General features: G+C 43.8%; 1 protein-coding gene across 4 annotated transcripts in view; it reads right to left on the bottom strand.

The window, feature by feature from the left end:
- Positions 1-25,597, bottom strand: part of wdr27 (WD repeat domain 27) — a 412,961-nt gene that overhangs the window by 145,257 nt on the left and 242,107 nt on the right. For all 4 annotated transcript variants that reach the window (XM_068045466.1, XM_068045467.1, XM_068045469.1 and 1 more), the window contains one exon: positions 19,448-19,546. In XM_068045466.1, coding sequence (XP_067901567.1) covers positions 19,448-19,546 — 99 coding nt within the window. The remainder of the gene's footprint in view (positions 1-19,447; positions 19,547-25,597) is intronic.

The raw sequence follows: 25,597 nt of genomic DNA, 5'->3' as shown, positions 1-25,597 counted from the left end.
ATACTTAGTCAGGATACAGAATGTCCAATATTCATCGTCTGCTTGTGCGTAAAAACAATAACAACTTGCATTTATATAGTGCCTTCTCCAAAGTTAAGCAACCCAATACCCTTTTCAGGAGCATTATAAAACAAAATTTGACACCGAGCCACATAAGGAGATATTAGGACAGGTGACCAAAAGCTTGGTCAAAGCGGTAGGTTTTAAGGAGTGTCATAAAAGATAAGAGAGAGGTTGAAAGGCAGAGAGATTTAGGGAGGGAATTCCAGAGCTTAGGGCCTTGGCAGCTGAAGGCATGGCCGCCAATGGTGGAGTGATTAAAATTGGGGATGCACAAAAGATTTTTCCCATGTATCACTTGGGAAATTTAAGTGTAGCCATCTGCATCTTTAAATTTCCAATAAGATGGTGAGCATTTATAAAATATCCAGAAACCCATGCGTTCATCATAAATGTTGATAATGATTTTCAATACACCGACACACATAAATAAAAATAATAAACCTCTAATAAACAACATTTTTTCTTGATCACTGTACACTGGTTGTACAATTAAAAGTCTTGCATCTAGCATGATGCTTTTAAAGGTTAAAAGTTGTATATAATGCATCACATCCTAATATCACGTTTGGTGCGAAAAAACCGTTATCTGCCACTATACAGATAGCAACAGCTACTACCATCCATCAGGAAATAGGAACAAAATCAACTAATCAAGCCACCATTCATGAATAACTGTCATGGAGAGAACAAATCAATTGTTTTCTTTAAACAGCAATACCGTTTGGTCAACCTGCTGACTGTATATGCCTAAAAAACAAAATTCAAATCATAACAAAATACAAAATAATTCATAACAAAATTTTGAAGATTAACTGGAAAATTGCCCATGTCTTACTAGAAATCTACCTAATAGGGGCCTGGATTATTCTTTTTCCTGGAGCTTGCTTTTATCTACTGGGTATTAGTTTTCAATATTCTTTGACCCATCACATATGTGGGCATTATTCTGCCCACAGCTGGACTAGAAAAATGGCAATAAGGGAAAATGAACTATTCTAGTTTGTCATTACAAATTGACATTCTTTCACCATGCACCTCAAATTCTTTTTTGGATTCATATTAACTACATTTGTACAATAATAAATTGCTAGATCCAATTCTTCTAACTTTTAAATAGAAACAGAAAATTCCGAAAATATTCAGCAGGTCAGACAGCATCTGTGGAGAGAGAAACAGAATTAAAGTTTTAGGTCGATGACCTTCCTTCAGCACTATGAAAGTACTGGCAAAAGGTCATTGACCTGAAATGTTGGGCAGCATTTTCCCAATCTGGTGGAAGCAAGTTCAGGAGCAAGTGGGGTGCGAAAATCCCAGAAGTTGACATCGGGTCAGGACCTCAACATGATCCCGCCCTCTTCTGGCTTTCCTTGGGGTGGGATTGAAGGTGTGCAGGGAACCTCCTTGGAACTGTCAGATAAGTAATTAAGAAGTGCTCGAGGTTGTTATGAAAGCATTTATCAGCTGTTTTAACACTGAATCCTGGATTTCCCAGCCAGGGCACCTGTTTCCTGACCTGTCAGCAATTTGCCTGGGTCACTGAGGTGATTGCACAGCAGGAACAGCTTCTTCAACAAAACTGACAAGCTGGAAGGCTTTGATCAGTTACACTGAAGAGCTCCAGCCATGGCCATTGAGAGATGGCTGTTCAAAGCACTTCTCTCAGAGAATGCTTTCACTGCTTGACAGGTGATTGCCAACTTTTTGGAAGGCACTTCACCTGTCCAGCACTTCACTCACCTTCAGCTGCACTTTTCTGTTGCCAGCCTTCACCGTGGCATGGAAGCAGCTTAAGCAACTCCACGTTCCACCACTGCAGAGAGTCAAGAGCAGATGCTACACCAACAGCAACTGCTCCAGCAGTGGCAGGAGCTACACCAGTAGTAGCACCAATTGCCTTCTCCTCAGCCACATGCCCTTCCACAGGGCAGAGGGGATGGAGATTGAGATCTAGCTGGAAGGACGTGAGTCCCCCAACAAAGGATCTCAAGGCAGAGGTTCAGCTCTCTCAACATGTCTGGGCACCAGTGCCGCAAAAGGCTCAGGCTCTCACGGCAGGACACTGCTAACATCTGCAGCCTCCTGGAACAAGACCTCCTTCCCAGTAGAGCAGGTGGGCACACATTGCCAAGGTATCTGTAACTGGAGGGCCAACCCCCGCCAAGCTGTGTTCTCTCTTCTGCAAGAGGAGAGAGCAGTAAGGTGTGAGTGCTCGTAATGACTTGTGTGGAGAGGAGGGAAGAACAGCATTTGTGGAGGGTGACTGTGGGGCCTGGGTGCGAGAAGGCAAAAGTCTGGGGGAGAGTGTGAGTGTTGGCTGCTCAGATGGGAATAGGCCTGGATAGAGAGGAATGAGTGGAGCTGCATTGTGTGGAACTGAGGCATGCTGTGTAGGTGAATGCTACGATGCACTAACAAGTCAGTGTGGAACTTGGTACCTGGAAGTATTATGCCCTCACCTGTTATGCCCCCCTAAGGTCCTAGATCCTCTTGGTGCACTGTCTCCAGGTTGGAGGGAGCACATTCCTCGGCCACTTCCATCCACGCCTGCTGAGGTTGTCCTCTTCTTCCCATCCTTGTTAGAGCTCAACCTCACTGCAGCCCCTCAGCAAGAGCTCCATGTAAGAGTGAGAGACCCAGGAAGCAGCCTCGCCGGGTCTCCTGTCCATTCCTGTGATGGCTGCAACCTCAAAAATCCAAGTGCTGGTGAGCTTTTCTGACTCATGAGGTGGTCCCTTTAATTAGAAATCCTTCCTTTGACAGAATGGATGCATCATCCCACCCTCTCTCCCTAATTGGTCTGGGAGCCCGGAGGCGAGATGGCAATTGGACTGCTCTGGTAAAGAGCAACTGCCGGGCACGCTGTGCAGAGGGCTGGGTTCCAAACCTGAAAATGGTCTCGCTATTCCTGTTGGGACTAAGTTAATGATTCCATCCTTTAACTCTGTTTCTCTCTCCACAGCTGGTGCCTGACCTGCTGAGTATTTCCATCATTTTCTGTTTTTACTTCAGTATTTTGCATCTTTCTGTTTTTGTATTTATCTTTTAACTTTTATTTGCTTACTGTGCAAAAAATGCAGTTTAAATATGTTTATGATTCAAAACTATGTAAACCACTCAAGTTTAATCCTGCGCCAAAATTTGCAATTTTTATTCATTATTTCTACCCCCAAATTGCAAGATTATTTACCCACAGATTCTAAAAGAAGTCAAAGAGCTTTTAGAAGGTAATTTTAACTAATAGCTTATGTAACATTTAGAAGTTAAAATATGTTTTCCTCTCATTCATTGTTTGAACCTCCAGCCCTATTAAATTACACATAAAATGGAGACGTACAAATTGTAATTAGATAGTACACAGAATTTGTTTCTATGTATTAGACTTCAAAGAATTAAGAAACTTGACCTGGAACTTCTGATATGCTATAGGGACTACCTATATATAAATTTTAAAAATTGTACAATTACAACACTATTTTACTCAAGTGTTCCCAGATCCCAACCTCCCTAAGGCTGATTGTTCCCAGGCCTCAAATCACCCCTCCTCAGTACTCTCTAATTCCAATCTGTTGAACCACACACAAGCTGCCTGCTAGAAATGCTAGAAGCAACTCCATCCATTTCCTCCAGGCCTAACCCTCCAAACCATCATTCCCAGTTCCCAGCCTTATAGTTCATTCACCCATTCCTGCACACATCATGTAGTCTTTGGAGTGCAATGCTGCCCAGGATGTTGATTTGAGTGATGTCCAACTCTAATTGGATTCCATCCTTTCTGTAGTGGTCAGAAGTTGAAAGCCCCTACCAATGTCAAACAGGCTAAGACATGCTTCAAAGCTCACCAGCTCACACTGAACATGCTACAATCTCAAAAAGTTGCAACTTTAACAGGGAAACTACGAGAGAATCCAACTATATGCTATAATTGTGTATTGTATTGTATAATGCCCCTGTCACTATAAAATGTCTCCACCAACAGTCTATAAACAGAGCCACAGGAGACATGCCCATACTTGTAAAAACAACCATAGGCTGCACAGCCTCCCTGATGTGCTTCCATTTGAAACAATATCACTAGACAGTGGTGTTTCAGAATTATTTTTCGATGGTGGAATTTGTCTTAATCTTCAGATCATCCAAAAGATGAACCACTTGAAAATATAAAATAGCAGTGTTGAAATCCACCGAAGATTCTCAAACTCAAATCAGTTTGTCGGCTGACAAGTGGAAAAAATTATCACTCCCTTTCCTCCATCTTTTGCAAAAGATTTTGTATTAATATCAGGCATTTGATGGATTCTAGGCGTGATTATTCCAATCTGATGTTATTCTCTAAGTATTTGAAGAACATTATGGAATTTATTCATAAAGTGGAACTTGTTTCATTTTTCCACATTTTTAGGAAATTGCTAATATTTGTGGACTGCCGCAAAATGTCATCTCATGGTACACTGCACGCATTGAGTGGAAATTATACCTTTCAGTTAAACCACAACAATGCATTTCTGTAGAATTAGCTGACTCAGCAAAAAAGGGAGACTTAATTTACTCTTGCACACGAAGCCTTCTTTGTTTTGCACAGTGTTTAATGATGCATCCTGTCTAACAAGACAGCTGCAAATGTGAACTGGCTGGGCCGAAATACCATGCTGATTAGTGCTTCACTCAGACCAGTGATCTTGTCGTGTATAGAAAACAAAAATAAATATAGGCTCAGAAATGCATATATATTTGCATTGTGCTCTTGTACCAGTTTAATTCCAAGAATTAAAAGCATTAATGATTTTATAGAGTTGATAGGGAGTCATAATTACTGGTACTGGCTTCCCAGTTTGGAGTACTGGACTGTATCTCAAGTAATATTACATAAAAGACACTAGATACCCCCAAGTGAATTGCAAGATAGTAATCCAATTGAGAGGGCTACCTGATGTTAGAAACTGCAATTAAAGCTCATTGGGTTTTCAAATGCTCTCCGAACCTTGAGAATAGATTACTTCCCTAAATACATGGACTTCAGTAAGGCTTTTGATAAGGTCCCGCATGGGAGATTGGTCAAGAAGGTAAGAACCCATAGGATCCAGGGCAATTTGGCAAATTGGATCCAAAATTGGCTTAGTGGCAGGAGGCAGAGGGTGATGGTTGAGGGTTGTTTCTGCGAGTGGAAACCTGTGACCATTGGTGTACCGCAGGGACCCTTGCTGTTTGTAGTGTACATTAATGATTTAGACGAGAATATAGGAGGTATGATCAGTAAGTTCGCAGATGACACGAAAATTGGTGGTGTCGTAAATAGTGAGGAGGAAAGACTTAGATTACAGGATGATATAGATGGGCTGGTAAGATGGGCACAGCAGTGGCAAATGGAATTTAATCCTGAGACGTGTGAGGTGATGCATTTTGGGAGGACTAACAAGTCAAGGGAATATACAATGGATGGTAGGACCATAGGAAGTACACAGGGTCAGAGGGACCTTGGTGTACTTGTCCATAGATCACTGAAGGCAGCAGTACAGGTAGATAAGGTGGTTAGGAAGGCATATGGAATACTTGCCTTTATTAGCTGAGGCACAGAATATAAGAGAAGGGAGGTTATGATGGAGCTGTACAAAACGCTAGTTAGGCCACAGCTGGAGTACTGTGTACATTTCTGGCACCACACTATAGGAAGGATGTGATTGTACTGGAGAGGGTGCAGAGGAGATTCACCAGGATGTTGCCTGGGCTGGAGCGTTTCAGCTAAGAGGAACTGGATAGGCTAGGGTTATTTTCCTTAGAGCAGAGAAAGCTGAGGGGTGACCTGATTGAGGTATACAGAATTATGTGGGGCATAGATAGGGTAGATAGGAAGAAACTTTTTCCCTTAACGAAGGTATCAATAACCAGAGGGCATAGATTTAAGGTAAGGGGCAGGAGGTTTAGAATGGATTCGAGGAAACTTTTTTCACCCAGAAGGTGGTTGGAATCTGGAACACACTGCCTGAAGGGGTGGTAGAGGCAAGAACCCTCACAACATTTAAGAAGTATTTAGATGAGCACTTGAAACGCCAGAGCATACAATGCTACCGGCCAAGTGCTGGAAAATAGGATTAAAATAGATAGGCTTGATGGCCAGCACAGACATGATGGGCCAAAGGGCCTGTATAACTCAATGACTTTACAATTTACATTTTCAATCTTAGAGCTGTCAGAGCTTCTGATCTCTTTGTTAATCTTTGTTTTCAGTTATTCAGGTGCAAACTGTTATTCCATTTGTCTGGGACAGAATTTTTGTGATGCCAACAGTTGAAAGCAAAGAATCCTAATTATTTTATGATATAGAACCCAAAGAAATATTGGGTGACATGACAAGATATTCTTAACAAATTATTTTCAATGTTAAATTAAAATTCACTAAATTCTACATCTTACATGCACAGAACACATAAAAATAACATTCTTCCAATGAAATAATAATTGTCTGTGAACCCATTTATTCTGTCTGGTTCAACAATATTCCCTGTTAGGTTTTCCTACAAGTTTATTCTCTTTAGGTAAAATAGCTCTTTCTGACTCCCCTTTTCACTCCCAATTCTCTAACTGTTAACTTGTGTCCCCTGGTACTTGAACCTTTTGCAACTTGTGAGCAATTTGCCAGGATCATTTCAATGTAAAGCGGGCTGCCAATTCACTATTATCCATTTTACATAATTGTCTAAAGTCACAATGACTCCTGTGGTGTGTTGGTTGAGGGATAAATGTTGTCCAGGACATTAGGAAAAATTCCCTGCTATTCTTTTCACTGTACCGTGGTGTCTTTTACTCTGGAAGACTGGGTTTTCATTTAATACTTCATCTGAAAGATGAATGAAATAATTTGTCACTTGTCCATGTCGATATCTGTGCCTCAAGCTCAGTGAATAGTGGCAAATAGATGTGCCGCCTGAAGCTTTGAGAGAAGGAAACAAAAATAGTGAACTCTTGACACTGTCATTTCTGCCATGATGCAGGTTCTACTTTGACTCTTTGTATTATCAGTACCTGATGAAAGGCATTAGAATTTTATTTGTACAGGACTACCTGCGAATGCATTTCATGTGACGCAATAATGAAGTACTTGGGTCCTAGTTGCTGCTTTTCATTATAGTTATATTACTCTGTGAGCAATTCCAACAACCAAGATTACAACCTAAACTTTCAAACCTACAGTCTGCCAGACTGATGGATTGTGTTTCACTGAGCAACTGTTCCCCTGGAGAGATGCTGAAAATTCTTTGCTTTTCTGTAACAAATTTCAGGTCTCCGACGTTTGACTGAGCCCCACCCACCCAACATCTGTATATACTGCTGATCCCAATGTCTTTATGTTAATGAGGATTCATTATAAACTTCAGCAACAAAGATGTATAATGGGGAGGAAAAAATCTGTTTTAAATTGTGCTGATGTTTGCTTTTAATAGGCTATTATGCATAGGATCCTTCAATTCTGAGGAATCTATAAGACTGTAGGGATGAGGGAAAAAAATGAGATTATTGAAAATTTAGATGGAACTAACTGCCTAAATCTAATGCGACCGGTTAGAAATGTTTTCGGCGAGTTTAATGTTAATGCCAGAGAAACAGATTGCAAAATAAAAAATACACAGATGTGAAGGTCTGGGAAAGGCTGCTTGGAGACTGGATGCGATTTATGAAGACAAATACCATAACTGTAGTGATGGCAAACCTATAAAAGACCAGATTTATAAATTCTAGTTACATGTTCAGTTGGAAGCCTTTTCAAGGTTCGTAACAGATTCAAAATGTTTCTTTTTATGTTCAATTCCATTAATTCTTTCCAGCTTAATGTTCTGAAGTAAAATAAATGTGCTAAGGGCATAACAACATAGCAGCTGTACAATATCACTCTTCGCAACCTTGACGTCCCATTTGAACCTGAAAAGAGTTTCCGACCCCAAATCTGCTCCGTCACCAAGACCACAGATTTCCACCTCCGTGACATTGTTCATCTCTGTCCCTGCCTCAGCTCACCTGCTTCTGAAACCCTTATCCATGCTTTTGTTACCTCTAGACTCAACTATTCCAATGTTCTTCTGGCTGGCTTCTTGCCTTGCACCCTCCATAAACTTGAGCTCCTTCAAAACTCTGCTGTCCATTTCCTAATGTGGACGAAGTCCAGATCACCCATCACCCCTGAGCTCGCTGACTGCCATTGGTTCCCACAGGCAGGCAGTCAGTCAGTTCCAGCTATGCCTGCGTAAGTAGTTGTGTTTTTAAGTCAAAAACTGCGAGAGGATTCTTGGGCTGCGCTGAGAACGGGAATACAGGAGTGCCGTTAGAAGTTATTTAGTTGAAATTGAATATGTGTGGTATGTTTAGTATTTTGTACTATTACGAAAAGACTTTGTGCTGAGAGAGCTAAGTAAATCTGAACATAACTGTTACCCTGCATGTTCACTTGCTGTGAAATAAAGCAGCATATCAAACTGCCTCTCATGTTTCCTCAGTCCATGTTTGAAAACATTGAAGAAGCATGGGTGTGGAAGACACAAGTATCTAGCTCAGATCACAGAGAATACAATTGTTACACCTGAGTCATATTATAGTACAGTTAGACCATGGAATAGAATGGTACAGCACAGGAGGCCATTCGGCCTGTTATGTTCATGCCAGATATTTGACAGTAAAGGTACATCCCTAAACGGAAAATGCCCAGGCCATTTATGGGAGTGACTAGCACTTCCTCAGGACATCCCAAAATGCTTTTCAGCCAATGGGTTATTTTTGAAATGCAATCATTAGAGTTATATAGGCCAACAACACAATAATCAAGATCTCATGAAAAGCAAATGAATGAATTAACAGGTAATCTGTTTTGCTGGTATTAAGAGAGAACGGAATATTGGCCAATATTCAAATCTTGCCATTTATTTTTATTTTATTTAGAGATACAGCACTGAAACAGGCCCTTCGGCCCACCGAGTCTGTGCCGACCAACAACCACCCATTTATACTAACCCTACAGTAATCCCATATTCCCTATCACCTAAAATAAAAGCAAAATACTGCGGATGCTGGAAATCTGAAACAAAAGTTCCGAAGAAGGGTCACTGACCCGAAACGTTAACTCTGCTTCTCTTCCCACAGATGCTGCCAGACCTGCTGAGTGAATCCAGCATTTCTTGTTTTTGTTCCCTATCACCTACCTACACTAGGGGGAATTTACAATGGCCAATTTACCTATCACTTGCAAGTCTTTTTGGCTGTGGGAGGAAACCGGAGCACCCGGCAAAAACCCACACGGTCACAGGGAGAAATTGCAAACTCCGCACAGGCAGTACCCAGAATCGAACCCAGGTCCCTGGAGATGTGAGGCTGCGGTGCTAACCACTGCGCCACTGTGCCGCCATGATATCTTTTATGCCCACTTCAACAGGTAGACAGGGCCTCTGTTGAATATCTCATTTGAAAGGCAGCACCTGTGACAATGCAGTTCTCTCTCAGTACTGCACTGGAGTGTCAGTCTCACAAGTAGCATTACTGCTACTCCTCTTCTGAAGGCATTGACACTTACTGTCGTAGCTTGGCCAAGAAGCCATTATGCAGGTAATGCCAGCGGGCTATTGAATCATGGGGTGAAGCAACATCCCCACTACATATTCTCTCATCAGCTGGCATGCACACATTTGCAGCAGGGACCACTGCATCACAATCAGGAATCAGTGATTTTCCCTTCCCTATCTACTAAAGTCATTTGTCTGCCTGCCAAATAAGGTTTCTCACACTTAGAAATGAAACTGAGCTCCTGGAATCTGGTCAGAACATGCTGGAGAACTATCTGAACAGTTCTTTCAGCAAGTAACACTCATGAGTTAGTCATCTAAATAAGGATAGACATAGTGGCATAGTAGGATTTTCGTGAAGACACTGGCTGTTAGGCAAAGGCCAAAAGGTACCATGCTGTATTGGTAGCTGCAACCAAGAAAAATGAGCCTCAGATACTTTGGATGGCATTGATAATTTACAATGTGGAACTAGGCATCCCTGAGATTGATTGGATCAGTGTTTGAAGATCTAGGATAAGCATATCCTCTCCTAAATTTTTCTGATCCTACTGAAATTTCTCCATCACTGTAGAAAACATTGTAGCCGGATGGCTAACAGCTAAAACCGTGCAAGGCATGAAGGGAAAAGTTGCCAACTTTACACAAGGACAAGGAGCTGTGAAGCAGCTGAAGTAATTGTTTTCCAGCCTGCTAGGCAGTGTGTGATAAAACATTTTCGATGAGACTGTGAGATGCTGTGGTGGTAAGGTTACAGATAAGAAGGAAGGCCAGCAGATGCATTTTATTTTGGAACTAAGCAGACAGATGACTCCAGGCCCTGAGTGTATGTGATGAAGAACATTCTCGATGCTGGGAGAAACTGGATAAAGAAGGGGAGGCTAGGAGCCCCGAAAAAGAGAAGACCTGCAGGACCATTGTGGAAAGGGAACCCTGACTCCACTTCAGTGAAGAGAACCCATCAGAGGGAGACTGATCACCTCGCTTCGCAACGGGTAGTATTTAAGTCCAAGCCATGGGTCTTGTGATTTAATGTAACAAGTAACAAGTAGTTTAAAAAGTGAAATAACAGCAGATAAGTGATTTAAGTATCAATAAAAGTGTTTATACAAAGTATCTCGTGCAGATGTCTTTTATCTGCCACGTCAGTTGACACCCTAGTTTGAGGGTCAACATTTTGGCATCCTTGGGTGGGCACGGATAAGCGATCATCTTAAAGTCACACCGTGACCGACCCACAGACGTGCCGGACAAACGGCAGAATGATGGATGCCTGTCTAGATTGGGAGATGGTGCTCCGCGGGTACCTAAAGCGTAAATGGCCCAAGTGGGTCGATAAGGTTTTTGAGGGTCCAGGACCCATTGGACAGACATACTGGGAAGAGGCTAGGAAAGAACAAGTGAAACACGCCTCTAAGCTTAGTAAGGCTACAGCAATAGCCAGTTGTATGAGGGAATTGTGTGAAAAGGAAATGGAGAATGTTAGGTTAAAAGCGGAACTCGAGGGGACCAAACTACAATCAGAAATCTCAAGGCGGAGACAGATGATTTGAGAAAAAGGGTGTGTGAGGAGGAGTGTAAAGAACAAATGTACATTATTCATATGAGTCAGTTTCAAACTCAATATGAACAGGCGCACCAGGAGAGAGAGAGAGCAGTGCAGGAGAAAGAGGCAGCTAATAAAGCAGTGTCCGACTTAAATGAAAAATGTTACAATTTGCAGGCGGCCCTTTAAGCACTGCACCAGTTCCACTTACAAGGGCAGCATAAAGGAGCCAACCATAGTAAGTGTCAGCGAGAAATAGATAGATTAAAAAGTCAATTTGCTGCCAGCCGAGGTATGATATGTGCTTTTCGGGAGACACAAGGGAACGATGATGACGGTGTGGATTGGGGCAGTCTAGATGAAGCAGCCCGTAGGTATGGAGAACGAGAATGGGGAAGGGGAGCATCACTGGGGCTGGGTTGATCTGCCACCATAACACAACAACAGGCGGGTGGTCCCTTCTGCACCGCCTGAGACGGTACCAATGAACCCGATAACGACGACTCCAGGTGTGCCTGCTGAAAACAGAAGTACTTCTTATAGTACTCCCCTTACAGTGGCACAATTGTCAGAAATAAACAAGAAGGTTACACCCCTGGAGCCGCGACAGGACCCTTGGGAGTTCTTTAGTCATTGTCTTAGACTTGGGACCCTACATGGCTTAGATGCAGGGGAAGAGCAAAAGTTAGTACTTATGTGTTTGCGGAAAACGATCCTCATTGCACTGCCTGAGGATAGAGCTAACGGGGAAGGGACCTTTGAGGAAACCAAAGCCACCATTCTGTCAGCTATGGGATACGACAAAGGGGACCCCATTGATATACTGAGTAAGTGCAGACAGCGAAAAGGGGAACACCCAACAGCGTTCGCCAATAGGTCGTGGTCCATTTTAACGATGCCTTTGGGCCAGGCCTTATCTGGGCAGAATTGGAGGCCCCTAACAGAACCCGGTGGGTCAGAAAGTTGATCTCTCATGCCACAGAAAGCAATAGGAAAGCATGCGAGCTTTTTGACCCAGTGGACAGTGGCCATACTGAACAGTGGGCAGTTAGGCGCCTGACCCTCGCCTGGGAAAGGGAGGCGCAGGAGAATGCAAGGCAGCGGTCTAAAGAAGGGTGAATGAAAAATCAGAGTCAGGGTCCTGCATGGAAAAATGAAGGTCGAAGAGGGGGGTGGTGTTTCCGCCAGGGGAAATAATAACTCCCATTAGCCTCCACCCCCATATGCTGCCCCAGCAGGCACAAAATCAAAATCAAAATATCTATCAGGGCCAATGTTATAATTGCAGTCAATTGGGTAATTACGCTAGAGAGTGCCAAGAATCACCCCGCCGACCTCCCCAAGATTAGGGACCTGGTCAAAATCATTTTCCCCCACCACCTCCACCACTGGAAAGTGACAAGAATCACCCCGCCGACCTCCCCAAGATTAGGGACCCAGTCAAAATCATTTTCCCCCACCACCTCCACCACTGGAAGGACCTTGGGGACAGGGGCAGACATCCGCCCATATGGCCTCAATCGCACAGAAAGACTGTCCCAACCCTCTGTACCCTCAGCGCCCGGCCCAAAGTCCGAGTGCATGATGGTGTCAGGCCTCTCCAGTATGGATGTGTAGCGCCAAATGTGATGGTGTGGGATGACCTCTGGTGGAAGGTGAGGTAGGAGGACGTCCCACCAAATTTTTATGGGATATTGGAGATTCCCGCACCACCCTTAACACATCCGTGTTAATAGATCCATCATGAAATACGCATGAATGTCAGGTATTGACAGCGCATGATCCCAAGGGACTATTTGTGCCAAAATAAAAAGGGGGGGGGGCGGGAACCTGGCAATCAGACCCTAAAAAATGTTTGTTGATGGATCCTCCATAGTGGAGAATGGAATTAGGAAAACAGGATGTGGCATCTATGCAGAAGACTACCAAGGTACACCACTAGCAGAAATAGCATGAAAACTGCTAAACAAAATGAGCGCTCAGACTGTCGAGTTAGCAGCGATCGTGTATGTGGTCAGCCACCCCGACAAATTTCTCCCACCAGTAGATCTATATTCGGACAGCATGTATGTATGCAGCAGTTTAACTGATTTCCTGCCCTTGTGGGAAGCAAGAGGTTTTGTATCAGCTGTTGGCAAACCTTTACCATCTGCGCCCCTTCCCCAGCTGGGAACATATGAGCAGACGAATTGGCAAAGCAAGGCGCCTGAGACAGAGAGCCATGGCAACTCCCAATAGGTGAGCAAGTAAACACAGTCACTGCCAATCAGGCTTTCGACGGCAAGGTGAAGCCTGTCGGATATAGGACAGAAAGTAATGCTCCAGGTCCACCAGCCAGGCGCATTGCTGTCCCCTAAGTATTTCGGCCCCCACTCCATAGTGGACAAAGCCAATCCCTCGGTGTACAAAGTCCTGCTGGACTCTGGGAAGACCGGATGGTATCATGTAAATCAATTAAAATTGTTCAGCAGAGTAACTACCAGCATCATGTGTTGCTGGACGTGTGCGAAGCATCATCTCCGGCCCCTATCCTTTGCCATTGCCATAAATGCCGCAAGCGGGGCAGGCCATAGGGATCGTTCAAGGGACCCAACAACAACAACCACCACTGAATCAGGATCAAAGGCAAAGAAGGCCTAGATAAACACCGATCTCCCCGACTCGCTTACGGGGGAACAGGCGTTTAAATCGCCTGGATGATGATACTGATCTCAGCTTTGTTAATTGGCTATAATAAGAAATTGTAAATAAGAGCAAAAATTACCCTGTGTTTTACAGATAATAAGTAATTTGAAATGAAGCTGTTAATCGTGTTTGTGATGTATGGACTGCTAAATACCACATCCACTGAACCAAGGTCTGACCCAGCCCACACTTTCAGAGAACAGCCATATGGAGAGGTTGTGACATCCAGAGAAAACAAAGTGGCTTCAACCCATGATGCATCAGAAAGTATGAAGCATCCATATCATGGACCATTCCCGGGGCCATAACTGGACGGCGAGGCACCTGGTTTGGTATTTACCTGGTGTGTTGGCATAAAATTTGAACTGACTATTAGTGTCCCACTGATGTGTGTTAATTGTCCCTCAGCATTTCCCAGTCTGATGTTCGTTGAGGCGTCGCAACAGGGCGAGCAGGTTCAGGATGAGCCTGGGAACCATATAACCCTGACAATACCAGCCAGGACAGGCCAAATCGAGCTGGTTGACATACATAAGAGGGAAGTAACTATGATTAATGTCACGGAAGAAATTAAACAGAGTTTAGGAAGGTATTTGAAAAATATGAAACTAACATTAGACTTTTACCTGAGGATTTGCAATGGATCAAGAAACAGTTAGCTAAAACCCACCAGCCATTTGTCAAAGTCATTCAGAAAGCCAAGGGAACCGGACGAAAGATTGAAACAATTAGAGTAGCCAACTGGTGGGATGATATTTTGAGTTGGAATACCAACATACAGATACATCCGTGGATAAGAATTGTTTCGCACATTGTGATTATTGGTATGATTGTGATTTTGATGTATCAAATGTACACTCTGATTATGTTTAAACATTGGAAAGTTGAAATGGAAGGGAAGTTGGAACTGGTCTGGTATGTGCGAAAACGCAAACGAATGATAGACATAACTAAATGTAACACAGCATGGACTTGAATATCTGCTGTTGCAAGGTGGGGTATGATCAGGGCTCCTTTATGATCCAATTCGCTAACGCTTAATGGATCAAAGGGGGGACTGTAGCCGGATGGCTAACACCTAAGCATCTGCAAGACATGAAGGGAAAACTTGCCAGCCTTACACAAGAACAAGGAGCTGTGAAGTTATTCCTAGAGTGACAGACTCTTCCACCGGTGCTACAGATAAAATTTGTTTGTCGGGGCTGTTACACAGTTGGCTCTCCCCTTGCGCTTCTGTCTTTTTTCCAGCAAACTGCTAAGTCTCTTCGACTCACCACACTTTAGCCCCGCCTTTATGGCTGTCCGCCAGCTCTGGCGATCGCTGGCAACTGACTCCCACGACTTGTGATCAATGTCACAGGACTTCATGCCGCATTTGCAGACGTCTTTAAAGCGGAGACATGGACGGCCGGTGGGTCTGATACCAGTGATGAGCTTGCTGTACAAAGTGTCCTTGGGGATCCTGCCATCTTCCATGCGGCTCACATGGCCAAGCCATCTCAAGCGCCGCTGGCTCAGTAAGGTGTATACGCTGGGGATGTTGGCTGCCTCGAGGACTTCTGTGTTGGAGATATGGTCCTGCCACCTGATGCCAAGGATTCTCCAAGGAGGCAGCGAAGATGGAATGAATTGAGACGTCGCTCTTGGCTGACATATGTTGTCCAGGCCTCGCTGCCGTAGAGCAAGGTACTGAGGACACAGGCTTGATACATTCGGACTTTTGTGTTCCGTGTCAGTGCGCCATTTTCCCACACTCTCTTGGCCAGTCTGGACATAGCAGAGGAAGCCTTTCCCATGTGCTTGTTGATTTCTGGATCTAGTGACAGGTTACTGGTGATAGTTGAGCCTAGGTAGGTGAACTCTTGAACAACTTCCAGAGCGTGGTCGCTGATATTGATGGATGGAGCATTTCTGATGTCCTGTCCCATGATGTTCGTTTTCTTGAGGCTGATGGTTAGGCCAAATTCGTTGCAGGCAGCCGCAATCCTGTTGATGAGGCTCTGCAGACACTCTTCTGTGTGAGATGTTAAAGCAGCATCGTCAGCAAAGAGGAGTTCCCTGATGAGGACTTTCCGTACTTTGGTCTTCGCTCTTAGACGGGCAAGGTTGAACAACCTGCCACCTGATCTTGTGTGGAGGAAAATTCCTTCTTCTGAAGACTTGAACGCATGTGAGAGCAGCAGGGAGAAAAAGATCCCAAACAGTGTAGGTGCGAGAACACAGCCCTGTTTCACGTCACTCAAGATAGGAAAGGGGTCTGGTGAGGTGCCGCTATGCTGAATTGTGCCTTTCATATTGTCATGGAATGAGGTGATAATACTTAGTAGCTTTGGTGGACATCCGATCTTTTCTAGTAGTCTGAAGCGACCACGTCTGCTGACGAGGTCAAAGGCTTTGGTGAGATCAGTGAAAGCAACGTAGAGGGGCATCTGTTGTTCACGGCATTTCCCCTGTAGCTGGTGAAGGGAGAACAGCATGTCAATGGTGGATCTCTGTGCTCGAAAGCCACACTGTGCCTCAGGGCAGACACGCTCAGCCAGTTTCTGGAGCCTGTTTAAAGCGACTCGAGCGAAGACTTTCCCCACTATGCTGAGCAGGGAAATTCCACGGTAGTTGTTGCAGTCACCACGGTCACCCTTGTTCTTTTAGAGGGTGATGATATTGGCATCGCGCATTTCCTGTGGTACTGCTCCCTCGTCCCAGCACAGGCAAAGCAGTTTGTACAGTGCTGAAAGTATAGCAGGCTTGGCACTCTTGATTATTTCAGGGGTAATGCCGTCCTTCCCAGGGGCTTTTCCGCTGGCTAGAGAATCAATGGCATCACTGAGTTCCAATTTTGATGGCTGTACGTCCAGCTCATCCATGACTGGCAGAGATTGGGCTGCATTGAGGGTGGTCTCAGTGACAACATTTTCCCTGGAGGACAGTTCCAGGTAGTGCTGAACCCAGCGGTCCATTTGCTTGCGTTGGTCAGTGATTGTGTCCCTGATTTAGATTTGAGGGGGGCGATCTTCTTGATGGTTGGCCCAAAAGCTTTCTTAATGCCATCATACATTCCTCTTATGTTTCCAGTGTCAGAGGCCAGCTGAATATGACTGCATAGGTATTGCCAGTAGTCATTTACGCAGCGCCTGGCTGCTCTTTGTGCAGCGTTTCTGGCTGCTTTAAGTGCTGCGGATGTTAACTCACTGGGGGCTTTCTTGTAGTTCAGCAGTGCAATGCGCTTAGCGGCTATGACAGGTTCCAGCCCTTCAAAGTGAGATTGAAACCAGTCTGCATTCCGCTTTACACGTTTGCCATAGGTGGTCATTGCTGAGTCATAGATGACGTCTCTGATGTGGGCCCACTTGGTCTCTGCATCCCCTGTAGGTGTGTTTTGAAGGGCTTTTTCAAGTGAATTTAGAAACTTATGTAACATCTTTGGATGAGAAATTCTACTCGTGTTGATGCGCGGGCGGCCCTTCTGCTTGGAGTAATGCAGCTTCTTTGGTTTAAGTCTAACCTTGCTGCACACCAGGGAGTGGTCGGTGTCGCAGTCCGCACAGTGGAAGCTGCGTGTGATTTGAACGCTGATTAAAGAGGCTCGCCTTGTGACGATGAGGTCCAGCTGATGCCAACGACAGAACCCTAACAGAAAATCCGGAGCGGAGCTCCACAGGTGGTCATGTGTCACCTTTGGCATGTTTCCAGCAGTTCCTGCAGCCATACCGGTGCCAAACGTTGTGCTCTGCACTTCTTTTGGACCCCACCAGGAAGGCCGTGAGGGGGGTTTTGACGCTTCGGCAACTCACAACCTCCATACATCCGCCCAGGCATGTGCCATGGAGAGGTCACTCCATAGTCGCCTCACAGTGACCAAAACAACATGGAAGGCAGCAGTTACGGGTTATAAGTCCAGTTCATTTGGCATAAAGATTGGGCGCCACGGGTTGCCTTTGTCGGTGGGAGAGGTCATCGCATCTCACTGGGCAGCTACCGCCCCCCCTCAAACCGGGCAGCCCCCGGTCAGTAAGGTTCTGTCCCGCCACAGTCCACCTGCTTCAATGGGTGCTTGGAGCTCAGGGTCATTGCCTGACAAGTGGACTGTAACACCGCACCAAACAGCATGACAAAAAAAGGGAAAAAGGTACCAGCCCTTCGTTTTGCAAGCTGGAACGTCAGAACTATGTGTCCTGGCCTGTCGGAAGACCTTTCACAAATCAACGATTCTCGGAAGACCGCCATCATTAACAACGAGCTCAGTAGACTCAATGTGGACATTGCAGCACTTCAGGAGACACACCTCTCTGCGAGCGGATCTCGAAGAGAGCAAGACTACACCTTCTTCTGGCAGGGTAGGGATCCTGAAGAGCCAAGACAGCATGGAGTGGGCTTCGCCATCAGAAACTCTTTGCTCAGCATGATAGAGCCACCCTCAAATGGCTCGGAACGCATACTGTCCATCCGACTGTTCACCACCTCTGGTCCAGTACTCAGCATCTATGCTCCAACACTCTGCTCCCCACATGAAGCTAAAGACCAGTTCTACGAGGAACTCCATAAGGTCATTAGTAGCATCCCCAATACCGAACACCTGTTCCTGCTGGGGGACTTTAATGCCAGGGTTGGGGCCGACCATGACTCATGGCCCTCGTGCCTTGGGCGCTATGGCATTGGAAGGATGAATGAGAATGGACAGAGACTGCTTGAGTTGTGTATCTACCACAACCTCTGCATTACCAACTCTTTCATACTAAACCCTGTCACCAGGTTTCTTGGAGGCACCCAAGATCACGTCACTGGCATTCTGCAATACTATTCCTATCAGTAAAGAAAAGCGACTTTATCCAGCAGTGCTGCTTTAATCTTAAATGGGAATTACAACAGGGTGGCAGGGAGGCACAGTATATTGGAACTTTGATGTGCTGCATGATGGATTGGTAAGGCATGGATTTGCCATAGAAAGGCATTTCTACAAAGGAAAAAATGGGTAAATCAACACAGGCCAGGCTCATGCAACTCCACTGGTGCACTGTGGCTGCGGTGTGTACTCTGAACAGGATGCACTGCAGCAAGTTGCCAAGACATCTTCAGCAGCAGCGCCTAAATGCGCAACCTCCACCGCCTAGAAGAATAAGGGCAGCAACTGCAGTCCCTACTGAATATACAGGCTAGTCTTCCACAACAGCTCTTTCCCAGACTTCAGTTGCATGCAGCAAACTCTTCCTGTCACGTAAACTGCAAAAATTATTTGATCATTTGGAAAAGTGCCCCCACTAAGCAAACCACACAACCACCCACTCTTTCAAGCTGCTTTTGCAATAGTAATGTTAATCATGGCATTTAATAACAAAACATGGCTACAAGAAAGAAGAGTTCTCATGTTTCACCTGCACAATAAAAGTTTGTTATGCATTTTCCATTGCTCAATTGATGGCAAAGAAACATTTGCACATTTTTTAGAGAACTGAGTTAGAGAGTTCGAAACTAATTCACATCTTGATTATCTACTCATCAGAAACCACCAAATTAATTTCTGGTCCATTATATCAGTAAATAGAAATTATGGATTATAGCTTTCTATTTGTTTACCAATTGATCCATTCATTCAGGAAGTAAAATGAAAATGGATTACCTTGGGTACAGAAGAGCTAAATGCCAAAGTAATAACAGTCTCTGTATGTCCCGATAACTTGTGGATAAAGTTATTGGAGCCAATTTCAAATAGGTAGGCCTGTAAAGTGTAGTAATAGGGAAGGTTAAACACAATTGAATCAAACATTGGCACAACATGTAAATACAAAATTTCCCTTTTTATCATAAAAAAGTTTCTTTTCTTTTCTTCCAATTAATAGTTTAAATAAATGAAGTCTCATGTTATTGTTAAAGGGTTACTTCTGGTAAATGGTTTTATTAAATTAGTTTTTGCCTTTTATTCATCTGAACCTTATCAAACATTTATGGCATATTTCTGCAGGAGTCAGTTTGCTTACAGTGGATATTGGTCATCAGCCTATCCCCAGATACTGAAACAGAGAAATTGAGGAAGGGAAGAGTTGTAGATGGTCCATGTGAGGGGAGGGTAGAAATTGCAAGCTAAGTTGATGAAAATTTCCAGTTCTGAACGAGAGCAGGAAACGCACTGATACAGTCATCAATGTACGGGAAAAGGAGGTGAGGGAGGGAAAATGGATAGGGCTGGAACAAAGAATATTCCGCATATCCCACGAAAAGGGAGGCATAGCTAGGACCCATACTGGTCCCCATAGCGACACCTTTTATTTGAACCAATGCTTCCAATTTCCACCCTTCCTTGCCGTCACACAGCAGGAGCATGGAGAGGGCAGACGTACGGAGAGAGTAATAAAGCAGCTGAACCTGTGAGGGAGCAGGAGCTCCGAACGGCAGGTGGAGAGGTCTTGAGCATAGAGATATGCTTCTAATCATCATAATCGATTCCATGGCCAGGATTTTGCCGCCACGAGGTAAGTCCTAATGGTGGGACCCAATGCAGATCTGCGAGACCACGGTGGCAACGTTCACGATGGAGGCTGCCACCGGGACCACCATCCAAAAATTAAGGATGGTGGCTGCCTCTCCTAGCTGCCGGCCCAATCAGAGGGCCAGCATCTCTGAAGTGGCACTGCTGAGGCAGCAAAGGAACAGGAGCGTGCCGGGCCAGGGAGGTAGGCCCTGTGAGTGGAGGGGGCCCCCTTTCTGGGGCATGTAGCCTCCAAAAACAAAGGCCCCCTCCCACCCCCATAAAATGGCTGTCAGTTGGCCTTTTAATTATGTAAATTGGCCGCCTGCCTGCAGTCAGCAGGCAGCTAAGCTGCTGCCAATTCCGCCGCTCGGAATATCTCCTGGTAGCATAAACATATCGGGCTTCCCTCCCTATGTTTTTCACTGTCATTTTCCCGCCCCTCTGGCCTCCCAGCCTGTCTCCAATGGGCCAGTAAAATCTCAGCCTATAAGCTAGAAATGACCTTGGGTGATTTTATGGTACGAATACTTAACAAGCTCAAATTCATCTTTGTCTCCCTACTATTTTAACAGAGTCTCCAACTCATTTATTTTAATGCCACCATTAAAATAGTGGTGAAGAATTTGCTGCAAATGCATTAAGCATTTGTATGATAGCATTACCCAAAGCACATTTGTACTAATGTTATTGTTATACTGTGTATTCTACATTCACAGATATTGCAGGTGGTGGCGGAAGTGAATAGGGGGTGATGGGGCAGGTGTGGTGTGGGGTGGGGTAGGCAAGTGGGGAGAAGCGGGCTATGGTGGGATCAGGGGACATGGCATCATCAGTGTGCGGTCTGGGCACTATAACTGCTGAGCCTCATTAGGATTGGATTATGTCAGTGGCTGGCAGCCACCTACTTGTAGGACAGGATTTCCTGCCATTCCCCCCACCCCCCACCCTCCCATTTAAAGTGTGAATGCTGCGCTTTAAGGGAGGTTGCATTCAGATTGCTAAATTTTGTCAATCCCGCCTTAATGAATAGCGGTGTAGTCAGTTCTTTAACATAAAGGTCTGGCTATAAATATCTTTGTTGTGTTACTGCAGGTAGCAGAATTCCATTGCTTGCGGTGAGGGCCTCCCATACTGTTGTACTGGTGCGCTTTGCAAACCTCCATGCATCTGCATCTCATCCAGTGCCAGCCTGTACCTCCTTATACCCATTTTACCACTGTCTCTCTGCTCTGTGCCTTGCTGCTCTTCCTTGCTCTACCACCCATTTCTGTTTTCCCATCCCTGCTCTTTACCAGAATTCCCTATCTCAGGGCTTTGATACTGGCCTCAATGGATCCTTCTATCTCTCACCCTACTCTCTTGTTTCCCAGTGGGAAAGTCAAAGCTGGATGCAAAGCATTGCACAAACAATACATTGAACATCCAGCCTGTAGTGATACAAGTCTCTATTTGCATCAGCGTTATCAAATTCACAACAAACAATACAACGCTGAAAAAAGAGCATTCTCATTTGTTTAAATTTCAGTTTTCAAACTTGTGATATAAATCAAATGAGTGACTGTGTTGAACTGAATTATGGATAATTAAACCTTGGCAAACTGGATGTAATAAATCATGTGTCACAGGGTATGTGGTTGATGTAATTCATTTATTTACTTAGCAGAAAACCACTGTACATTTTCTTAATTTGCTCCATACAAAGTTGCTTAGGAATGGTACCAACATTTTTTTTCCTGTTAATCTGGGTTGCAGAAGTAAAATGATTAGTTAAGTATTTTACTCCATGACTTCAGATTTTTTTTCAGACAAATAGTTCATTTATTAAACAGTTCACTTCTCAGAAGAGAATGTTGTAATGAAAAGTTTAGGATAAAAAAACCACTATATTTGTTGGCTCAACTGGATGAGGAACAGAAATGTGCTTTTGGACATAAAACATATTTTTGATGCATTACATCAACAATATTGCCATTAAGAAATCAGTTTGCGCAGAGAAAGATAACTTCGTCTCATGTTTACCCATTCCACATTTGCACAATGGAATGCAAAGATTTTTTTTCACCGTCAGTGCTATTGCCCATCATTTCACTAAGTCCAGGTGAAAGATGCAGCTGTGCCTAACACTGTCAAGAATAGAGCCAAGTTGTATGATTTTGTTTGAAGATTAAACTACAGTCAGAACTATGCATGAGAACTTCCCAGGTGCTCCTTACACAATTTCAACTGGAATGATCGTGGTTAATCACTCCATTAAGCATCACAGCATAAACTCAAGCCTGTAATCCCTTGTTAACACATTGTGCCAGTCTCAATGGAAACTCCCAGAGTACTGTGTATAGTTTTGAATATGAGTAAGTCTTTGGTTTTCTAAATTTTGAGGGTTGGGCTGATATTAACCCACTTCTCCTAGCAGGAACAGGGCGCTGGGGATTGGTGGGACTTTTAAAATGGAGCATCCGACCTTACTACCCCATTCCCACTGGAATCCTGCTGGCAACCATTTTAATTGCAGTTAGATGGCTAAGGAGTCTGACATAAGCAAGCAGAGACCTCATGAATCAATGCAAATCAGGGTCTTCTTCACCAGTGGGACTCCTATTTGCATTTTAACCAGGGCTAGAATGAGAAAGCTTTCCCGTCAGGTGAAGGCAGGTCAGCAGCTGTCGGGAAGGACCAAGAGGTCCTCCTAGGTTAAATGAAAACCTGATTTGAGCTGGTAGTTGAACAGCAGCATGCAGGTGAGGCCCATAAGTTAAAATACCGTGGGCCACAAATTTAGGCCCACCTGCCCGGAACCCGCTGTGGGTTAAAATCAAGTTTAGGATGTAGAAAAGCACTTGACAACAAATATTTGTATATATAATAGAGCCTTTAAAATAGTATAACATCCCAATGAGCTTCACAGGAACGTTATCAAACAAAGTTTGACACTGAGTCACATTATTAGGTATTAGGACATGTGAACAAAAGCTTGGTCAAAGAGGTAGGTTTTAGGTAGTGTCTTCAAGGAGGAGGGAAAGGTACAGTGGTGTAGGGGGGCAATTCAAGAGCTCAGGGCCAGGCAGCTGAAAGCACGGCCGCTAATGGTGCAATGAAGAAAATCAGGGATGCATAAGAGACCAGAATTGGAGGAGCATACGAATATTACTTAAAGCTGATAGTACGATTTGCAAAATTTTGTTGTACTGACCATTTCCTACTTGTTAGAGTAAGGGTCATAATTGTGAACAATCAGAAATTTTTGCTTTACTTTTCAAAAGAAAATATCCAACTTGAAATAAGTACTATGAAACTTCAAATCTAAGGCTGCGTGGATTTCAATAATAAATGTGTTACAATCATTACCCCAAGTTAGAATTACTGACAATGTGCTAGCCATTTGAATACTGGATGACATTTTCCACCTTTAGCGCACATTTATAAACCTAGAAATTATTGTTGATGATATATGCAGACAAATATTTAACCACATGTCTACTTTCTCTCTTTTTCCAGTAGTTACTATGTGTTTGTGAATATAATTTGACATTGAGTTTCTCTAACTGCACATTTTCTGAGCAAACATGCAGTAATATCTCCATGCAGTGTGACTGATTCCATATTTTCCATTCATTACCTGAATGTCATCAATCAAAGTTTGACCAGTTGCATTGATAAGTGGGGTCGATCGAGTAGGGTGTATTTCCTGGATTTGTAGCAATTTGTAGGTGAATGGTGGGGGGAGGGAGTGGGGATGATCTTCTGATTTATTCCAACCAAATGTTTGTTCAATTTTACAGATCAGTTCTGGACTGAACCCCAAAAGTACTCAGATGCAGACAGGAAGGAGCCCTGCATAGCATCAAATTTGGTCTGAACTTTTCCATCCAATTACAGTATTAATGATCATAATCTGCACTATGAATGTTATCAGACATCAATGACATGTAGTGCACTGAGTGTGAGGGTTAGCTGGCACAGAATTAAAACTAAAATCTCATATAAAATTAAAATATTAGATACTGTAAAAATATTGTGGAAAGAGACTGATTTGCAGCGTGCAATCTAATTCCAAGCTTCAGATGACAAAGCCTTTTCAAACTTCGCTTTTGCATTTCAGGATATCATTTTGAACCTCTTAACTAGTTTTGGAGTCTTGAAATCACTAACTTAATAGGAAATAGGTTCAATACTGGCAATAATTTTACTTTGCATCCTTTGCTTTACCATAAAAGGAAACAGAATGAGTCATCTTTCCTTTCTTCCACAATGTAAATTGGCTTGTTCAGATCTCAAGCACATCTCAAGGTAACTGTTGCACATCTTAATTAAAATGTCCATGTTTAGCTGCAGACTTCACTTTGCAGAAAACTACTCAGCACATGGTCGTCTCCACTGCGAAGCAGTGATTACCTTAATGACCTGCACAAAGTCAGCGTCGCAGTCCCCAATACTATCAGATTATCGGTAGAGAATGCTGCTTAACTGATATTTTCTTTCTTAGTGAAACAACCAAGTAAATATCCCCATTAAGAAAGACTGACTGTGACACTGGTGGCTGGAACAGCTCGTAGGATACTGTGAAACATTAAGAAAGCTTGTCCTTTCTTGTCACCACAAACAACGTTAGTATTCTACAAAGCTTCTATTTGTCCAGTGATGGAATATTATAGCTCTGTTTGGCAAGGCTGCAAAGTAAACCCATCTTACATTAAGTAATCCAAAGCTGTGAAGACAGATGGACTCAGTAAAGATGGCTTTACTTCATAACATAATGTAGGAATGTGGCCATATTGTCAGTCCTTCACTGGAGCAGCATTGCAAGAATTGCTGGTGCTTAAGCCAGGTACCATGTTTATGCTAGAAATGCAAGAACTGCTGCAGCTGCAAAGCAGCAGTCTGCATCCATACAAAAGGTCTATGTGGAATATCAGTGATGATGGATTACACTCTGTTCCTATCTGTCGAACTATCTCTGAGACAATGCCGACATTTTATGAGCCAAATTTGTTGGAACCCACAGTAGCCCATGGGAGCTCTGAGTTTGTTCCTGCATAAATTCCCTGCTTCTTTCTTCTTGCTGCCAATAACCACCGGATCAATTATGTGAGATATCTAAGCTCACTGTCGTTGCTTCCAGGTGTAGCCTGTTCATATATCATGCAAGTATTTTTGTAAATTTTATTTGCTATTCATAATATCCATGATTAAATATGTACAATAATAAATTAATTTGTCCCTGTTGCATTAATCATTAAAAAAAGTTCAAAGACAGCTGCTTGATGGCTTAAGGTCTTAAAATCACTGCCTAAACTACAAGTG

This window comes from Heterodontus francisci, chromosome 13 (genome assembly GCF_036365525.1).
Source record: "Heterodontus francisci isolate sHetFra1 chromosome 13, sHetFra1.hap1, whole genome shotgun sequence".
Classification (NCBI taxonomy): domain Eukaryota; kingdom Metazoa; phylum Chordata; class Chondrichthyes; order Heterodontiformes; family Heterodontidae; genus Heterodontus; species Heterodontus francisci.
The sequence above is the reverse complement of the archived record's forward strand: the minus strand, read 5'-3'. Positions and strand labels throughout refer to the sequence as shown.